Source organism: Gallus gallus, chromosome 20 (assembly GCF_016699485.2).
Source record: "Gallus gallus isolate bGalGal1 chromosome 20, bGalGal1.mat.broiler.GRCg7b, whole genome shotgun sequence".
In the NCBI taxonomy this organism is placed as follows: Eukaryota; Metazoa; Chordata; class Aves; order Galliformes; family Phasianidae; genus Gallus; species Gallus gallus.
In genome coordinates this window covers 9,875,507-9,895,266 of record NC_052551.1, presented here as the reverse complement: position 1 = coordinate 9,895,266, position 19,760 = coordinate 9,875,507, and the positions used below count along the sequence as shown (strand labels likewise).

Sequence of the window (19,760 nt, the reverse complement as noted above, 5' to 3'; positions counted from 1 at the left end):
AGAACCCACACAGCTGGGGCGTTTTGGCTCCAAGCCCACCAGCAGCCCCTTCAGCCCCACCGACAGCGAAAGCAGAAGGCAAAGCGCTGTGGGTTGCAAGGATTGCCGGCCTCACGCTGTCCCCGCTATCGCTTCCCTGTTTCAGTGCTGCTCACAGCAGGTGGGCGCCTCCCTGCAGAAATCCCCGTGTTGGGGATGAGACGCATCCAGAGCTGCGGGCCCCGGGTTCGTTTGCTCAGAGGGGGCGGGCTGAGGGGCGCTACAGCTCCTCACGGGGAGCGAAGGGCAGTGCGGAGCTCTGCTCTCTGTGACAGCGGCAGCGCCTGAGGGAACGGCGTGGAGCTGAGGGGAGGTGGGGTGGGGTTAGGGCAGGTTCTGCACCAGAGGGCGGTGGGCATGGAGCAGCTGCCCAGGGCAGTGAGCACGGCCCCGAGCTGCCGGAGCTCAGGGAGCGCGGGGACACCGCGCACAGACACTGGATGTGGGTTTTGTTGCCCGAGCAGAGCCGGGCCGGACCAGGCCGGACAGTACCAGGCCGAGGCCACGGCGTGCCAAGGCCGTGCCGCTGCTGCCCCCTTCCCTCCAGCCACCCGCACAGCACCGCCGTGCCGAGCCCTCCGCCCCTATGACGCCATTTCATCCCCTTCTCGTTGACGTCATCCGCCGCCGTTTCCGCTGGCGGAAGGCGGAGGCCGGGGAAAGGTGGGGAGGGAGGAACGTGGCGCTGTTGCCGTAGCGACGCGGCGGGTGACGTCATCTCTCTGCGCATATCCCGGAAGTGGGCGGGTGGCGCGGGGTGATTGCGTCACAGGGGTGGAGGCGGCGGCTGAACGGGTCCGGAGCGCCGCCATGGAGAGCGCGAGTCAGGGTAGGGGCGGCCGCGCTTCGAGGCGGGGGCACACGAGGAGGGCCGGGCGGTGCTCGGGGAGCTGCTCGGTGGACGCGGGAGGCCCCGGGGAGTTCCGTGAGGGGTGGGTTGCGAGGGCTCCCGGGCGGGCGCTCAGGGGCGGCTCTTCCCCTCCCTCAGGCCGGCGCTGTGCGATAACCGCTATTTTCGGTCGGCGGAGCGCGGCGCCTCTGTTGTACGCGGGCTTGGGAAATTCGGCCGAGGGTTTCTGTTCCTGTTTTTCTGCGAGCAGAGGGCCCTTTTCTTCACCTTTCCCCTCCAGGTTTGCATGTCGCGCTTCACTTGCTGGCTGCTCACTATATCTGCCCTGTGCTTCTCGTCCGTGACAGATATCAGCCTTAACTCTCCCAACAAAGGTCTGCTCTCGGATGCCATGATGGACGTTCCCGTGGACAGCGCGGCCGCAGCGAGGACAGCAACGCCCGAGGGGCTGAGTGCTGCTGAGGAGGAGGAGCTGAGGGCTGAGATCGCCAAGGTAAAACCGCACCTGAGCCCGGGATCGTGCCCGGCTGGGAGGGAAAGACGAGGGTTCGGTGGGCGCTGCGGGAGCGGGGCGTGGGCGTTTTGGATCCTTATGGTGATGTTACCTGGGGGTCTGTGCGTTCTTTGTTAGAATGCCCAAAGCTGGCAGGTATTTCAGAGCACGTGTGGGACTGTGTGCTCGTCCCCAGAACTGCTTAATGTGGAGCCCTAAAGAAATAAGTGGCTTAATTAAGGCTTTTAGCTCTACTCTAAGCAGGAAAACACCACTTTAGGTGAGTGGTATGCAAACGTAACTCCTTTTTCCTTAGGAACTGAAACAATGGGGGTACTTAATGTGCTTTCTTCTTCAGCCTCTTCTCTTAAATATTTATCACATTTTAAGGGCAGCTATTTTGGATTCCTTTATGCTTTTCCAAAGCTGAGAGCTTGTAATGCAATATCCCAAATTTTAGGCACCCTCTGGGTTTTAAAGTTGAGTTTATAATTTGTATGTGTAATGTGGCTGAAGGTAGTTTTGGCTGTTCTTTCTTACACTTGATAATCTCATGCTGGTTCTCCAATTTGCATGTTTTAGCAAGGGAGGACGTCACTGTTCTGAGTGGCCGTGCAGGTCTTGGTAAACTGTGATTAATTAAGAAGTAGGAATGAATTCTCTCCTCCCTGAAACCGCTTCAGAGTATTCTGTAAATCTTGTAGGAAAGATCTCTGAGGAATTGCTCTTTGTTCTAATGACATCAGGGGAAAACAATCATAAGCTTGAAACCTTAGCTAAATGGGTATTTGGTAATTGATATTTCTAGATGGTATCTACTGTTGAAATTACAGTGTGGGGAATGAGTTCTTTTAGTGCCATTAAAACACCAGTACAAGGGCTGCTTATATGTTTTCCTAACTGAAATCTGAGCCATAGGCCTGCTGTTCCGACACTGTTGATGTTTAGTTGAATTGCTGTGTGCACCTGAAGCTCCTACTAATTCTTTACATTCACATTAATGAAATGGTGCTAGTTTTCAGGAAGGTAGAAAGTTGGCTTAATTCCCAGAATCTTAGTAAACTCTGCTATTGAGATATGCATCTGTCTCTTTCTAAGGTTGAAGAAGAAATTGGTACTCTCAGACAAGTTCTGGCTGCTAAAGAGAGGCACTGCGGAGAGCTGAAGAGGAAACTAGGTTTGACTCCCTTGGATGGGTTGAAGCAAAACCTGTCTAAAAGCTGGCATGATGTACAAGTCTCCAACGCGTAAGTGTTGCTTGTGATGTGCGTTTCACATGAAAAAGTGACTGTAGCAGTTATTTCCCTGCAGCGTGTTCCAGAGCTTTTCCAACTGGCTGGAGGGTTTTGCTCTGATGGGTACATAGAGTAAAAGATGTTTTTAAGAAGCAATGAATTGAATGGATCTTAGGTGTCAGTGTAAGCAGCTTTCGTATCTGTGGTCTGAAAGGATTGTTGCTGGATGCTCTCTTGCACAATGTTAAAGACCTTGCTCACTACTTAGCAGTTCAGTTTGTCTGTTTCTGCCCATTTCTTTGAGACGTAGACTGCTGCTACCTCATTCTGAGCTCAAGCTCAAAGAGAAGTGCAAAAAATGTCAGAGTTCACTTAGTATGCACTGTGTTAGTTGAGAATGTTAGCCCTCCGTTAGTTCAGAAACTGTTTCCTGAGCTGTGTACCTTGAATTAAAAAGCCTGCACTTCCTAGGAAAAAAAATCTGTAGCATTAGTCTGCTATGTATGTCATATGCAGAGACATCTGTGCCTAAAGAAGGTTTAGACATAGTCTCATTTCAAACAGGTACAGTGTATGGTTGCTGCATGTTTGACAGTACCAAAAGGAGAGTCGGGGTAAATCTGAGCACAGCTGCCAAATGTAAAGGGCCCTTGGGTACCCAGAGGGATATAATTCAGTCTAAAAAGTCACATGGGACTTGAAAGGAATTTGGAGTTACTGACATTACATCTGCAGGGCAGATCTTTGAGCTGTTCATGTCACTGTTCATTCTTTTTCTCATCTTCCCTCCTATCCCCCGTTCAATTTCTGTTACTCCTTTGTAACTGAAATGTGTCAGAAATGAATATGATAAGTTATATTCATTAACACTTTCTGTTTCTAGCTATGTGAGAACATCTGAGAAACTTGGAGAGTGGAATGACAAAGTGACACAGTCTGACTTGTGAGTGCCTCGGGCTCCTCAGCAACACCTTTGTGCTCCTTGCTGCATTCCCCATTTGTGCTGCTCCTTGTTCTCACAGGCATCAGGGGTTGATTGGGAGCTGGAGGCATAGCAACGCTACAGTCAGGACTGTTCTTAGCAGCATGCCTGACGTCCAGCCATAAGCACTCCTCAGTTGCAGAGGAGATGAGTAAAAGTTACTGCTGTCATCTTCCTCATAGCCTTGCCATTGCTGAAGAAAAATTCCAATCAGTTACCAAACCACGTTTGATTAAAAAATAGTGTAAAAAGTCAACGACGGTTTCACTTTAACTGATCGCTGTTAGACTGATCTGTTGTGATTAGGAGTCCTACTAGGGAACTTCTGTCTTTACTGTGAAATTACTTCTTTTCTCATCAGATGTGGTAGGAATCAGGTTTGAATATTACCTTTCTGTTTGGCTGCAGTGGGAATGTGATGCCTGAAGACATTTGCCCATAGCTGAAAATTGGGGTTTTGCAAATGCAAATATGTACAGTAGGCTTTTAAAGCTGCCATGCTGTGACTCTGATTGATGCGTGTCAACCTTCCTGAATGCTGTCAAACATTAGAAAGCAGTTCATTTTAGTCTTTGCAGTACATACAAGTAGGTGCTAAATGCTGCTGCCTGCTTTTGTCTCTAGAATATATTCTTTAGTCATGTTAGACTTCTCTTTGTTAGTCACAAATCACTTTGATTCTTACATAGCTGAACCTAAAGGAGACCTTGAATGTTTTCTGTGCTGAGAATTCTCTCCATCCTGCGTTTTGTGCTTAAGAAAGTGATTATTTAGCTAAGAGAGAATGTGAGTGAGAAGCTTCCTGTCAGCAGTTCTGATCTGACTAAGCATGTTATTTTCCAGGGTTGGCAGGAACTGCCTGCACTGTCTGTCCTCTGAGCACTTCTACATGTTGTCTAAGCTGGTAGCAGGTGTACTTTTCCTGTATATCTAGTGTTAATTCTCACAACCCTGAAGATGCTGTGTTATGTATAGAGAAGTGTGATTTCTAAAGATGGGAGAATGAAGGGCAGTTTCACAGTTTGTCCAGTTCATGCTCTACAGGTAAAATGCAGCTCTGGGGACAGCAGTCAGATTTTTTTTGTCACTGTGCTCAGTTCACTGTTGTGTGCTTTTAACTTTTGGTGTTTGGCTGCCATGATGTATTTATGAAGGGAGCAGAAGATTTTAAGTCTTTCAGTTCCCAACACCTTGTAAACTGCAGACTTTCCTTGCGCACGGTGTTTGGAGGTGTTTGGAAAAGAAAGAAACCAGAGCTTGGGTGTCTTCCTGCCTCTCAAACAACAGCTCCTTCTGTCTGTAACAGAGAAGGGGGAAAGCTGTTATCAGAGAAATGAAACCTGCAATGCTGGAAGTGTAAAGAGACACTAATGTGGAAAGTGTCAGAAAGACAGCGGTCAGAAGAAGCATCAGTCATGAATCTTGGCACTGTATCTAACCTCCATTGTGTTTGTAGATATCTTTCAGCCAGCAGCACTCTGGAGGACTGGAATGAAAAATTAACTCAATCAGAAGCGTGAGTGTCTTAACCTTCAGCATTAACAAATGCTTTCATGACAGTCTGCTACCACTAATATTCTGTGCCCCTGCTTGCAGTCCTCTTCTTTCACTAGATCTATTTAAGCATTTCTTTCTTCTAGCTTTCACTTTTTTAACCTAATAAAAGTCTATTCTGAGAGAGGGAGTGCTTTTTTTTTTCCAGGTCAGTCTTTGAATGATTTCACTGTGGTCCAACTGATACTCTTCAAACAGCTGCCTGCTCTTGGAGAACTGGCTGAAGCCACTGGGTACCTGAGCTGCATGCCAGGTTTTGTGACTTCAACTGATGAGCAGTGCCATAGTCAGACTGATCTCTTCTCATCACCCCTCAGCATGCTCTGTGGGGAGCAAGAGCTCTTCTTTGAGCTGTGGTACCTGATGAGAGCAAATGAAGCTTTAGTGTCCAAGGCAGCTGTTCTGACATTGTAAGGCTCCAAATGGATGTGAACAGCTTAAACCTCGCAGCTGTGGTACTGCATTCATTGGCTGCAGAAGTCTCTTAGCTATGTTTTTATCAGGCGTCTGGAATTGAATTCTCATCTGGGCTCAATTACAGAAGCATATTACAGAAGTTGGCCTTCATACTTCTCCTTGCATCTATGGCATTGTATATAGGGGAAATCCTTTACAGTAGTGCAGTGGAAGCGGGTAGGTTGTGTCATTGCTTTCTGAACTGATTTAACCATGGTAAGGTGGGTCTTAGGTAAGCAGGATATTCCTGTTCTCTGGAATAGGTATGAAATTCAGTCCTTTGAGGCTGGCCTCTTGCTTTCAGTGTTTGTGAATAGAGGGTTGTCTTTGTAAGACGGGTGAAAGACGAATGTAGGTGAAAGTTGTTTTCTGACACTCCTTATGTATGCTGGTTCCATTTTCAATGTTCTGTGGATGTTTTCTAGATTAAGAAAATGTAAATAGTCACTATTTTACTTGCTAAACAGAGTGACTTGTGTTTATGCTCGCCAACAGTGTGACTGACTGCAGTGCTGTTTAATCAGAGTTCCTCTCTGGGTGTGCCTGCTGGAATAGAAAACTTCTCATTATATCTGTTCCTTGCACTCAATAAGCACCAGGAGTACATGGCGGAAGCGGGCTTCTGGAGCGTGCTCAAGGCCTGAATAGCTGTGGCATGCCAGCTTTCCTGCTTGCTTTGGCACTAGACAGCATTGCAATTCATGCTAACAAGGTAGATGCCAATTAAATGGGAGAGACCAGTGGGCTTGAAATGTGAAATTCCAGCAGCGTTTCTGAAACTGAGCAGGATTTCTACTTCCTTTCCCTAAAGCTCAGTAAACGCTAGGAGTCAAGTTCAAGACAGCCAGAGAAGAGGTTTTCAATTGTGTGGTTTGGGTTTGTTGTGTAAATGAATCCTCTTTCCTGTTGTTTTGGAGCTTCTCTCTGTAATAGCTTACCAGCATCCTGACTGACCCGGGACCTTAATGTGCTTTTGCGCTCTGCTGAATTTCCTGGTGGATGCTGCTCTGGCCTTGGAGCTTGACTTGCCCTCTGTGTGCAGCAGGGCAAGGACAGAAGGTCAGCACTGTCTATAGCTTTGGTTTTGTGGTAACTGGGATGCAAGGTGACTTAATTGGTACAAATAGTGATTGCTGGATAAGAGGAAGCGAGAGGAGGCTGGTATTAGAGAAGGATTTGAGGATTTGTGTCTGGCTCCTCCCTGGTAGGGTTTGTAGGAGAGGGATGCAGTGAAATGTTTGAGTACTGCAGGATGAATATCTCAGGGCAGAGACCTTTCCTGCAGCTTCTCCTGCAGCCAGTTGCCTGTAGGTATAGAGAGGTGTTTATCAAAGCTCATACTGAACTGCTCCCAGATTTGGGTTATTCCAGTGTGCTTTATAGTATCGTTGAGGGAAGGAAGTGAGTGACTGAGTTTATACAGATGGTATACCTAGCTATGTCACTTGAAGGAGGGTAGTTGTGACTTCTGGGTCAGAGCTGAGTGCACTGAAGGCTTTTGTAACCTGGTCCCTGCTTGTTATAGTCACAGTTCCACACGTCTGCCTGATGGCAGTTCTGGGTTAAGGAGCTTCCCATCTCTGCTGTGCTTTCCTGGCCCTGCCTCGCGTGTTGCAGTGGTGGAGGTGTGTATGTGTGTGGATGCAGGACTAGACTGGTGAACTGATGTCTGCTACCTTTATTTACTTACTTTTCCTTCCAAGCATCAATTTCAGCCAGATCGGTTCCCTGATCTGAATCACTGTGTCAGCGCACAGTTTGTATTGGCATCATGCAGGACCATGTTCAAGGGAAAGGAGCAATACCCGAGTGCTAAATCTTTGATTGTCTTAAGAATACTGCTGTCAGTCATCTGCTGATGCTCAACATAATATCTAAGAGTTTCCAGCATGTGTGAGGTGAGATGGTGTCTTCTGATTCTGGCAACTCTTCCTCTCATCACTGCTCTGATCTCAATGCTAATCTGAGAGAGTTGAGTGCCAAGCAGTGCAGTAAGCACGGCTGTTTTAGTGAGCACAGCATGTTTTAGTGAGCACAAGGTCTTCTATGTCTCTCTCAGACAGCTGTAAGTGACAGGACTTAGGGAGCCAGAGTGCAAAGGGGGGAGCTGACATGCTCCTCTTCTGAAGAAGCTTTGGCCCTAGGATTCATGCCCAGCTATTACAAACAGGAGTGCATTCTTGATTCAGAGGTACGTGGCTGTGGTCTTAAACAAAACCAGAAAGCAAAAGAAACAAAAGCGTAGTTGGCATTGCTGGAATCTAGCTCAGGTGTTGTAGTGCTGCCTCCCACTGTTTTGTTTTGAGCAAACAAGAAGTAGATACAGCTGTCATTATGGGGCTTTGGGCCTTGGGAGCTCAGAGGTGGGAACAGTGGGCTGCTAAGGTGAGTTCAGGAGCTGAACTTGGTGATCCTCATGGGTCCTTTCCAACTTGGGATATTCTATTCTGCTCTGTTTATAAATGTCCTTCTGCTAAATGTAGCTGGGCAAAAAAGTCATCTCAAGCTTATGTGTTTGGGAAAAGAAAACCTGGCTTACATTTCTGGACTTGTTTTCAAGACTGGGTCTTGTAAGAACGCTCTAAATATGGGTGTTAATCACCTGCTGTGGAATAGCTTAGAGTGAATCAGTTAAAGAAAATGACTTGAAGAACCTGTATTCCTAAAACATGTCTCATTGGATGGAAACAAAGGTTCTCAAGTGTCTGACTTCTTCAGCACTTGTATAAACTCAAATGTGATCAGCTGATAAATGCAAGCTGTCAGACTTATTTACTGTGGTTAATGGTAACTGATAGGAAACTTCTCTACCAATTTAATTCTAAACTGTGGTTATAGAGGTTATGCTGATTCTTGCATTTCTTTTTCTGTACAGTGATCTTAGTCTTGCCTCTATCCTCCATACCCTGACACCACAACCTACTACTTGCTTCTTCAGGGCTCCAAGCATATTATGGAATGGATTCCTATGCTTAATTTTTTCAGTGTCTGAAATATATTAACAGAGCAAATAGGTTACAGTGCCATAGTATTACAGTTGCCACGTGGAAAATTGGCTTTTTCTTTTTTTTTTTTTTGCACTTGTTTGTCAAATTTAAGATTGTGTGATCAAGATGGTAACATAACTGAAGTGAGTGTATGGAAAGGTTAATCCTACACCCGTTGCTTTCTTAAAACTTCAAGACTGATAGATGTAAGACTGGAGGGGGCTCTTTCAGTGAAGTTAGCACAGCTCACTAACCTAGCTTCTTTCCTTTAATGTGGGCTCCTTTTTTAAAACTGGGGGATGCTTCTCACTTGCAGAGCCTAACCCTGTTAGTTCAGCTTACTGGTTGTTGGTTTTTGTTTCATAGTTATAAGAAGACCCAAGAAACCCTTTCCCAAGCAGGACAGAAGACTTCAGCAGCCCTTTCCAATGTAGGTTCTGTTATCAGCAGGAAACTTGGGGACATGAGGTAAGGTTTCTGTTTTGTGCTCTGGTGCTTTGATCTCGGTTTCAAACAGTAATGAGGCTTTAAACAATAACTAGGCTTTTTTCCATTTTTCTGCTTAGTTGGCAACACTCTGCTGTTGATGGACTACCTTCTTATGTGTGGCCCTGTACATCATTGTTCAGAACAGATTAAACACTTATTTTTTTACCCCTCAACCAGTCTTTAACCCATTCCAAAGCATTTAACAGCATGATTCTGCCTAGCAGAACCAGCAGAACATTCTTAGCTCCCTTCCCTCTTTTACTGTCATAGTTTCACTGCAGCTTTTTCACCATACATAAGAAACTAGTATTAAAGTTTGCTTTTTCCATTCATTACTGTATGATGGAGGTGTGTTTTCTCAGTGTTATGGCTTAAGATTAGAACGGGATTGTTCTTATGTGCTTTAAAATGAGTAAAGTCTGGATGCTGCTTATCATGCACTTCCAAACCCAACACATCAGCTTTCTAGGAAGAAGAGCAGCATGCCTTCTGAGCACGGTTATGTCATGTAGTTTGGAAGACATGAGCTGATGCAGAAGATATGATAATATTTAAAAATTTCTCATGGTTGGTGGTTATGTAGATTCCTTTAGATGGCAGCTGAAGTAGTTGCATATTTAAGACTCTCTTGGCTGGAAGTTTAAGAGCAGATTCCCTCGGTTGCTGGCTGGGGTTCTGGCTCTGGGAGTTACAAAGCTGAAGGTTAGAACTGATGATTTACCTGGCCTTCAGAAATGTGAGCCAAAGATTGTGTCCCCATTAATGGTGTTGTGCACATTTTGCATGTGGAATATCTTGCTGATGCTTTTCTTGGAATTGAGAGTTAATTCTGAACCTACAGTCTAAGTGACTAAAGAAGAATTCTTAGAGCTTGAATTTAATATGACGTTCCAGAACTTGGACTAAATTGGTAGCTGTTGTTCTTTGTAGGGAATTTCCTATTCCACTGTGGCTGGGATTACCCAAGTGGTAAGAACTTGTTGGCCTCTGATCAGTTAGTACTGATGTGCTCTAGATCTCTGCCCACTGAGTCATTAATGTGTTCCTGGAGGGTAATGTTGGTGAACGTTTTCAGTGTCTCACTTGTCTGAATTTGGCAGAGGACTGGCTGATTTCCTACTCCTTCCAGTATTCAAGGTTTAATTTTTCTGTCCTGGAAACTGCCTTCTTATGGGAAGAAGAGATCATACATAAATCTTGTGACATCAGCAGACAGATGCTGACGCAAGATGTTGTGGTATGGTAATAGCTCTGCCTAAGCTGGTAATGGTGAAGTAAACTTCTAAATTCTGCATTCTGGTCAGGCTGTTGTGGCAAAGGGATGAGAACTGTACTCTGGATCAAATGGGGAACTCCTGAGCCAGCATTACCACCAGAAGATGTGCACGACCAATGCCATCAGCATGGCATCTCTTCACTGGTAGCACAAGTTCACCACGTGGCTGCACAAATGGTTGGGCCAGCTGATGGAGGGAGGGATGCATGGCTGAGCCAGGAGTGGAACTTAGTCCTGGTGGTGGAGGTGGGCTGACATAGTCACAGTGGGAGTGCTATTGGGGTGTGCTGGCCCGGCCCACTGCTCACACATCAGGCCTTTGCAGCCGTGGCATTGCTCAGCATTAGTCACCAATTTCAAAACATGTATTCCTTTTTTTAGATAATACTTCGGGTGATGTATGAGGAAACAGAGGCAGCTTCTGTCTTTTAACTTCAGGATATCCCTGCCAAAATTATTTCAGGAGGATTTGCTTTGTATATATGACCCCACGGGGAACACAGTAATGATAATTATTTTTGAAGAAGACTTTCAGTTTTTCTGTGCAAATATCAATGAAATTCTCTCTGCTGTATTCAAGTCTTGATATCTCTAATTCTGAACAAAGTTTAACCCTGGGTGTAAGCTTCTGGAGGAGCTGGCTCGTTTTCTACCCCAGCCAGGGGTAGATGGTACATGGGGTACATGGTTTTGATATGCAATCAGAGCTTCCAGAGTGAAGTCTGTTGTATTGCTGTGATCACTTCTCTGATTGCTGGGGGATGGTCTTTGTGTTCCAAGAGTCTCTGTTCCGGGCCTCGTAGCCAACACTGCAACCTCAGTTACTGTACTTGCTTTTTCCCTTTCCACTACAAACTGTCTTGTAACGAAGGTTTATTTTCCAGCACTGGAAGTGTTGAGATAACAGAAGGGATTTCCTTGTTTAGTCAGCCTTCACCGGTTGATAAATGCAAGGAAGGTGTGATAAATGGACAATCTCCTTAGATATGCAGAGGGCGTAGTCATAATTCCATTATAAATGTGTGGACTGAAATGGTGTGAAATACAGTAACAGCCCTGGGTTAAACCTTCAGAGTTGCTGCATTCTGGTCAGAATACTTCTAAAAGTTAAGGCTGTTAATTGCAAGGAAGTGTCGTTAATGCAATAACCATGCACTAAATGTACTTATTAGTGCTGTTGCTCTATTAGATTGCCACGAGTAAAGAAAACAGCTTAGTTAATGGGTGGGATTTTTGTAAGTCCTGGCCAATTCAGCTCTTTCTGTTATCTCCACTTAGAGTTGAAAAGTAAATTAGCTTATAGGTGTCCTGTTCCTGCATTTTACTGACCCCAGTAAACTGCAAATTGAGGGTGTTTTCTTTTTGTCAGATAATAGCTTGCTTTGTGCTTTTGTCTGCCAGTCTGTTTTGTGGTGTCTGATTGAGTTCACTACTGTATATAATACTACAAGCACACTTATTGTAAGGTGGAGCCCCCAAACTCCTGACTTTACAGGAATTTTAAATCCTTATGATTGGAGGAAGAAGGGTTACTGCCAAGATGTCTCCAGGCCTACCAGTGCTTGTGGCATTGCATGCAGAGCAGCATGCTGCATGGACGTGTTATCTGCGTTCTTCTCCTTTAACAAAGAGCAAGTAGGAAGTTAATTTATTTCACACGCACAGACAGCATCTCAAGGAGTCTGTGTTGCTAAAGGGCCAACTTGGATACAGGGGAAATGAAATCCCAGAGCCTAATGTCGTTGCTCTGGCTGGAAGGACAAGCCCTTGTGCTCCTTGCCAAGCACTTCACATCCAACTTGCTGTGACTGCTTCCAGCTGCAGAGACAAAAAATGATATTTAAGTGGAACAAAATGCTGCTTCTAGAAGGAGAAGCCTCTTCAAAACATCCTGGAAATCTTAGTAGTAGCAGTAGGAAAGCTTAGTCTGTAACTTCAGACTGAGATGGTGCTGCATTGCAAAATCCAATGTGGAAACTGGTAACATGGTGGCAAATAATTTACTTTAAAAACAGGTATATGTGTGTTGAGTATGTATGACACTTCTTATCCAGATACTCTTATCTTTATTACGCTGAGATCTGTTTGTTCTCTGAGCTGTAACTCTGAGATCTGCAGGCTTGGCAAGGTAACACGCAGACACCCGGCGCAGGCTGCTGTTATGGGAGGTCTCAGCCAGAAAGCCTGGCCCTGCTGTCCTTGTGCCACAGCTCAGAGGGGAAGGAAATATTTTTATCAAATCAGCCAACAGTTGGTAAAAACCTTAGCTTAGGAAAACAGGCTCTAAAAAAAATCAAGTAAAAGCAATGGGTGGGTAAGTGCGGTTTGGTGCTGTTATTGTCATCTGGAAAACCACTTTAGTCTGGGTTGAGTTAATGAAAAGCAATTTGTTTTTTCACTTGCTTCTCTAATTTATTTTGAGAGGCGTCCTCTTAGGGAGGTGACTTTTAGTGCCCCATGATCCTGTGACTGTGTCCCTGCTCTGCTGCCTTGCATTTAGCATTCAGACCTGCACGAGTGCCTGACTGTTGCTTCCCTTTTCTCTTTTTGCTGTCAATGGCTTCTCTCAGGGCTCACCCCTTCTCGCATTCCTTTAGGTAAGATATTCTCCAAGGTTGCTCTCAGAGCAGATGTTTCTGTGCCAAGTCCTTGCAGGCGTTAAAGGGGAAGCTGATAATTTAAGCCTTGCCTCCGCTTTTGACATGGATTGAGAAACCCAGCTCGGTCCAGTGCCTGGCAATTTACTTTTGTATCATGGTTGCAATTTGCAGTGCTTGCCATGTGGTACAGCTGCAGCTAGAAGGCTCTTAACTCCTCAGCAACTTCTAACAGCTTGCTGGTTTGATAGTACCTAACTCAGCATACCTTTTGGCAGCACTTAGTGCATGCTTGTTCTGTCTTTGTCAGCTTTGTATTGGGACAGCTGGTTGGCAGAAACCATCACTAGTAAAAACCCACTCATTTGAGTAGCTCCGTACGGACAGGCCAGTTGTGCACCTTTCTGTCCTGTCAGGGTTGCCACTGCTTTCCATTTTTGCTGTTGATCATTGGCACCTGACCTCACATGGCCTGGGCATAGCTGGGAAACCCGTTTCTAAATATTTCCTTGTCAAAAAGGGGAAGAGAGGGATTTTAGCTTTGTGCTTGTCCTCAGCAGCCTGTGTGTGGATGGGACTAAGGGCGTGCTGCTCGTGCATGGCGTCCGTTTAAAACTGTCATTTAACCTTTTCCTCCTCATTCTGAATGCTTCCGAGCAGCAGTTACTCCATTCGCCACTCGATAAGTATGCCAGCAATGAGGTAATGTCACAAACACCCGGGTTTCCTCAGTGGGGTTGGTGGGAGACTGCAGCTGACTGCTGTTGGCTTTTTGGTTCTCATTTGTGCGAGTGGTTTGCTGTATGGGGTAACTGTGTCCTGCAGTTTAGGTAATTCAGGGTTTTTTGTTTTTACTCCATCTCTCTTTATGGCTGTTAGCACCTGCGTTGTTTTTGGACTAAGTGCAGTGTTGCAACTGTACCAGAGTCTAATTGAAATGTGCAGCTTTCAGAGGTCCCAGGAAGGGAGGGATTACAGCCCTTTTCTTGCCATTTACAGCACAGCTATTGATAATATTGAATCCTAACTTAAGCCTTCTTTCTCCACCTTGGGAGCTATGTGCCCTTCTCAGAGTGCCTTTGTGGTGCATGAGATGGTGATCCTTTAAGAGGAGCAATCACCAGAGCTGGATGAGGCCCACGGAAGCCCTCTTTCTGTTCATCTTCATTCCTGATCAGCAAATGTTATTTTGTGAGCACAAATGTAGACTGCTGATCTGGGTGAAAATACCTGAGATGAGGCTTGTTGTCACCCAGCTCTTCGTGCTTATGCAGTCTGCTGTGGGGAGAAGGCTCTACATGCCTAATTGCCCAGCAGAGCTCTGCTCAACCCTCCCCTGGGAACATTCACCAGCAAAGCCACCTGTCAGCACCCAACAACTGACCTGGCTTTCTTTGATTAATTTATCATACTGGGATTTTTATGAGTGTTTCCTGATGTTATGACCACACCTGTAGTAACAGAACTGCCCATAGGCTCAGGCACGTAGCCCTTCTCCTTCCTGCCAGCAGGATGCAAGGTGGGAACACGAAGCCTTTTTTGAAGCCCTAGTCAGCTTTTCATTTCCATTATTTAAGAAAGCATGCTTTTAGTTGAAGGACTAAGGACTAGCTTCTTCTCCACGAGTCATGCATTGATTCCTTAGCCAGCTAGGACTTCTTGCCCTCAACTTTTTAGCTTATGCAATTGAGTAGGTTGCACATGGCAGAAGTGTTTTCCTTCAGAGTTTGTATGTGGGGTTTTTTGACCGGTGTGCCTGAGACATTTGTGCCAAGGGCTAACATGGTGAGGAGCTTCGAGTGTTGTGGGTGCTCTGGCATTGCATGTGAATGGGCAGGGAGCCCAGGCACACTGTGGTTTGGTTTCCATAAGAGCTAATTTGTCTTGATTTTTTTTTTAATTGCTTTCCTCTTTCTTCAAGGAATTCTGCAACCTTCAAGTCATTTGAAGATAGAGTTGGGACCATAAAGGTAACTGTCTGCTTTGTCTTGTAAATATGCAGTGTGAAGCCCTAAGCAGAAATTCTAATTTCTGTAGTATTTTTCTTGTAAACTAGTTCTTAGTCAAATGGCTCCTCAGATACACAGAGTCTTTGCTCTACAGTAGGTGACCTTGATGAGGGAGATTGGCTTGGAAATCTCAGTACTGGTTTCATGTTATCCTAATTAGCTTCTCTCCTTTCAGTCCAGAGTGGTGGGCAGCAGGGAAAACAGCACTGAGGGCCTCCAGTCCCCCTCAGCTGGAGACAAGCCTCCACAGGACAACGCTCCTTTCTAGACCTTCTGTGTGGCTTTGCACAGCTGTGCACGACCCCAAGAGCAAGCCTCCTCCCTCCCAAATCTTCACAACAGCAACAACATGCAAATCCATGAAGGGGCTGAGAGCCAGTCTGGAGAGATCCATAACTCATTCATAGACACTGCTGCTGGATCTAAGTCAAATAAAGAGAATGCAAAGTTTTGTACACAGATAATATTTTACACTAAAGTTTGTAGATGAATTGTATCACTGTGCTGTCCTTTTGGGAGAGCACTGAAGATGGAGTTTCCCTAAAGTAGCTCTGAAATGCCACTGGTGTAGAAAAAGCATTTTTTTTTGCTGCTTCTCTTGTCTCTTGGAACAGTTAAATTGCCATGAGCAGCGTGAGGAGGGCAGTTAGAGGAGAAACCGAGAGGAGGGGCATCTTAGCTTCAGCTTCTGGCTATGTTCTCTGTTCAGGGCTTGCCACGCAGCTACTCTCCGATCTCCCAGGCTTCTCCTATTACTGCTTCCTCTAGTTCTCATTGAAGCAGTCTGTTAAATGGGGCAAACAGTTGTTTTTCTGGGCTTCCTAGAGGGAAACTTCACTTAGCAGCTGCCTCGTTGTTACACTAATGCTCTAGCTTTAACAAAACTAAGATTTTTATTTTTAAATGCAATGAACTTTAAGGAAATAAAGCTTAAAAACAAAACAAAACAAAAAAGCTTTGGCATCATATTAGGGAAATGCTCCCTTGGACTCTGAAACTGAATTGCAAGCCTTACATCACCTTATGCTTTACTTGTTTATGTTTTTTTTTCTATAGAGAAGACTGTAAGGGTTATAAAGCTGGATATTGAGCACTGGAGTTTTGCATCATACAGTAGTAGCAGCATGCTTGTGAGCCAGTTTTTGTGTAAACTTTCAGTGGTGCACTCTATTGCCCGGGTGTATAAAACTTGCTTCTCCCTTCTCAGCTTTGGTTCTTGGAGGAAAAGAAATCTGAAGGCTGCTCTCAACAGGGCCAGGTTTAAAGAGGACAAAGCTGTTGCTAGCAGTCCTGTGCTGTACTGGAAGGACTCTGCTCTCTGTGGGCCACTCCGTCTGGTATGTCTGACTGACTGTGTGGGTTTTTCAGCTGAAAGCCCCAGCTGCAACCTTGGTTTACAAAACCAGCAGGGAGTCACAGAGCTCACCGGCTCCCAGAGTGGATGGTTTGCTCTTTTGATGCCCAACTTCATTGCTCGGGAGCTGAGAAGTTGTGAGTTGTCTTACAGAGGCCTGAGCTTATTCTAGGCAAGGTACCTCCTAATAGCAGCACCTAGAGTGAGCGATTCTGTGCCTTAGAGGCCAAGTGGGACTTATTCAGGTCTTTAGGCTTGCCTATGTACATAACTGGTAGCTTTAGTGGTTTATCACCCAAGGGATTGGACTGCCCGACCCTTCCTTAGAGAAGCAAGTTTTGACACTTTTCTGCTGATTAATCCCCACGTCCCCCATCCCTGCTCCCCTCCCGACCTGGGGACCCGCAGTGTGAGTAGCAGGCAGATGTGCTAGCAGTAGGTGGAGTGGTGTGGAGTGTCGTGTCCCAGCCTGCCCTGTCTGACCAAAGCTGGCCTCCGTGCGAGGAGCAGAGGCGGTGAGACAGGCGCTGCTGGAGATCGGGTCTGGAACTGTTTCTCTTCACAGATCAATTCTGAGGAATCTTGTCAATAAAGCATTCCTTTGGGAGAAAACGGGCTGGATGTTTTTGTCTTGTTCTGTGTAATGGTACTGAAGTCAGTTCTATGTAATGGTACTGAACGTGGCAGGGAAGTCCCGGCCTGCCGCAGGGGCAAAGCACGGAGCATCCCTCCGCCCTGTCTGCAGCTCACGAAGCAATGTGTTAAGTGCTGTTTATGCTCTGGTTTTCTCTTTGTAGGGGCAGCGCCGAGTCCACGTTTGCAGCAGGGCTCCTTTTTGCCACGTTTGCAGCAGTGTCACATTGCTCCCTTTTCTGCCGGTGCCTCCCGAGCAGTGACAGCACTTGGAGGGGGGGAAATGTAAGGTGGAGGAGCAGCAGCTGTGGTGCTGGCTCATGTGCACAGCTTGAGACCACAGGGAACCGGGCCACAACTTGGAAGGTCCGGCAGCTGCTTCTGATTGAAGTAGTCACCGTGGAGGCAAAGCAGTGGCTGTGTGAGTTGGGCTGGGAGCTGCTCGTGTGTTTAGAAGGGCAGCAGAGAGAGCCCTGCTGCCCCTATGGTTCGTGTGCTGAGAAGGACGGGTGGAGGAAGCTCATTGCACGGCACTGAGGCCACCCGAGGCATCAGAAGGAAACGGTGCTGCTTTGCTGGGGCTGGGAAGCACCCACACCTAAATACAGGGGGGTTTGCAGGGGAGCACAAAGTGGAGAGGCTTCACAGAGAGGGTTGGAGGCTGCAGGGAACGGGGTTGCTCTGTCCCACGGAGCAGCACAGAGCAGATAAACAGCAGATTAAAAGAGCAAACGGCGGGGCTCTGTGCTACAGCTTAGGGGAAACGTAGCAAAGGCAGCATACAGCTCTCCCTGGTGGTCTAGTGGTTAGGATTCGGCGCTCTCACCGCCGCGGCCCGGGTTCGATTCCCGGTCAGGGAAGATATCTTTTGCCACTCCCTCCCCGCAGGGGTCACTTTTCGCCCGCAGGCCGCAGTAGGGCGCGTCCCACTGCGCACAGCAGCGCTACGTCCCCTCCGTTCCGCGCTCTCTCCTTCATCGTCCACGCGCGCTCCCGGCAGGGGGGCGGGGCTCCGCGTGCTCGCGCGGGTAGAAGTGGGCGGGGCAGCGCGCGCAGGCGCCTTACACGCTGCGCGCCGCACAGGCCCCTCCCCTGCCCGCCCGCCCGTGGTCAGCGTCGCCGGGTCCCGGTGCTGTGGGCGCTGCGCCGCCAGCCGCAGCCGCCGGGCCGTGTCCTGCCCCGCCCCGCCCGGGGCTGCGCGGCCCCCGCTGCCCGCCCGTCTGCCCGCCCGCCCGCGGGCCGCAGGTGAGCGCGGTGCCGCCGGGCCGACCCGATCCGGGCCTCGCTTCGCAGTGCTGGGCCCGACCCGCCGGGGGGGTGAGGGGGGGGGGGCTGAGGCGTAGGCTGTCGGGCCGAGGGGACGGTGCGGGGCTGAGGAGGCCTAAATGGAGGCTGTGGGCCTGAGGAGGTGGGGCCTGAAGGGCCGCTGTGGGGTTGAGGAGGATGAGACCTAAATAGAGGTTGTGGGGCTGGGAGTACGGAGCCTCGGAGGGCCGCCGTGGGGCTGAGGGGGACGGGGCCTGAGGGGGCACTGCGCGGCGGGGGGGCGGGCCGTTGGGCTGAGGGGGCGGGCAGGAACGGGGCCGGGGGGCTCTCTGTGGGGCTGAGGAGGCGCCGGAGGCCTGAATAGAGGCTGAGGGGATGGGGCCTGAGGGGACTCTGACGGAACAGGGCCCGCTGTGGGGCGGGAGGGAGGTGGGCTCGCCGTGGGGCGGGCAGCAGGCGGGGGGGGGGAGGCAGGCAGGCAGCGCCGGGCCCGGTGGGATATTCCCGGTGCCGGCATCTCCCCGCTGCTCGGTGACGGGCCGGGCCGGGGGTGCCCTGGGGGCCGCTGTGTTTAGTGAAGCATCCCTTCATTATGCAGGACTGGGGAAAAAAATAATAATTACCGGCTTTGTGGCTCCTTCCATGGGAACCTCCTGCTCGGGGGGGGCGGGTGGGGGGGGTGGATATCCTATCCTTCTGCTGCCCACACACGCATTGCTTTGCTGGGGAAGCAGCAGAGTTTGGGGCTGTGGGGCTGCGGAGACCCCCCCCAAAACACAGCCGAGAGCCTGGAGGGGTGAATTCTAAATGCAGAGTGTTTGTGTTACGTGTGAGCAGTGATTCACGATGACTGGCGTTCAATGGGGGGAATCTCTGCCGCTGTGTGCTCCCCCCTTCCTTACGTGGTTCTCCGTAGTGTTTTACACGTAATGTGTGACTGCTCGGATGACGATGCGCTCAACGAGTGACGTATTGCCAGAAAGCCTTTCCAGTCAGAAACCTGCAGGCACAGCATAATTCCCTTCGTTTGTGCGGTATCGCGTGCTGCTGGAATTAAGGATTCCGGTCAGGAGGCTGTGGGGATGCACCATATAACCGGGAGCAGCACAGGGATGGGGCAGCGCTCTGCCTTTGTGCTCATCCCTCATGGATGCCTCTCTGCTGGCTGACACAATGCTGCTGACTTTATTACCGGGTGCAGCACAGTGCCGTGGAGCTTCCTGCTTGGGAGCGAGGTGAGAGCCGGCCCTGCCCGGCCCCAAGCAGCAAAGCGGGCGGCGTTATCTCTGGCTTTGCTTTTATGGAGGTGTTAATTTGGGGGATGCTGCCGGGTGTGCTGAATAGGCGCTGTCATTCGGTACAGCTGTAAGAAGACCGTGTGCCCAAACGCATGCAGTCGCACCGGTGTGCAGTCATTCTCCTGGCTGTGGCTGATGTCCTCCTGTTGGCCACGTGTGTGTGGGAGCATCGCGCCAACCGCTGCTCCAGCGCAGGGGCTGGAAGGTTTCGTGGCAGCAGTTGGCTGGGCCTTGCTGCTGGC

At 48.4% G+C, this 19,760-nt stretch overlaps 2 protein-coding genes and 1 non-coding gene across 4 annotated transcripts in view; all 3 read left to right on the top strand.

Annotated features, from left to right (window-relative positions):
• The first annotated feature begins 804 nt into the window (after nt 1-804).
• On the top strand, nt 805-16,933 carry TPD52L2 (tumor protein D52 like 2). The gene is made up of 7 exons (NM_001030858.2): nt 805-868; nt 1,237-1,382; nt 2,481-2,629; nt 3,501-3,560; nt 8,963-9,064; nt 14,880-14,928; nt 15,143-16,933. Exons 1-7 carry the CDS (start codon nt 850-852, stop codon nt 15,233-15,235), a joined length of 618 nt encoding a protein of 205 aa, NP_001026029.1. The 5' UTR covers nt 805-849; the 3' UTR covers nt 15,236-16,933.
• DNAJC5 (DnaJ heat shock protein family (Hsp40) member C5) overlaps nt 16,279-19,760 on the top strand; it is a 16,157-nt gene continuing 12,675 nt past the window's right edge. The window contains exon 1 of one of the 2 annotated variants that reach the window (NM_001278009.2): nt 16,279-16,304. The gene's annotated coding sequence lies outside the window, so the exon portion shown is untranslated. Of the gene's footprint in view, nt 16,305-18,041; nt 18,200-19,760 lie in introns of those variants that run through there. The other variant, NM_001278008.3, reaches the window with a different exon arrangement.
• Nucleotides 17,743-17,814, top strand: TRNAE-CUC. The gene has a single exon. It is a non-coding gene; the product is annotated as a tRNA-Glu (tRNA).

Coding starts and splice junctions, on each gene's coding strand:
- TPD52L2 (NM_001030858.2), top strand. Junction 1,383..2,480: donor TGAGGGCTGAGATCGCCAAG/GTAAAACCGCAC, acceptor TCTCTTTCTAAG/GTTGAAGAAGAAATTGGTAC. Junction 3,561..8,962: donor AAAGTGACACAGTCTGACTT/GTGAGTGCCTCG, acceptor TTTGTTTCATAG/TTATAAGAAGACCCAAGAAA.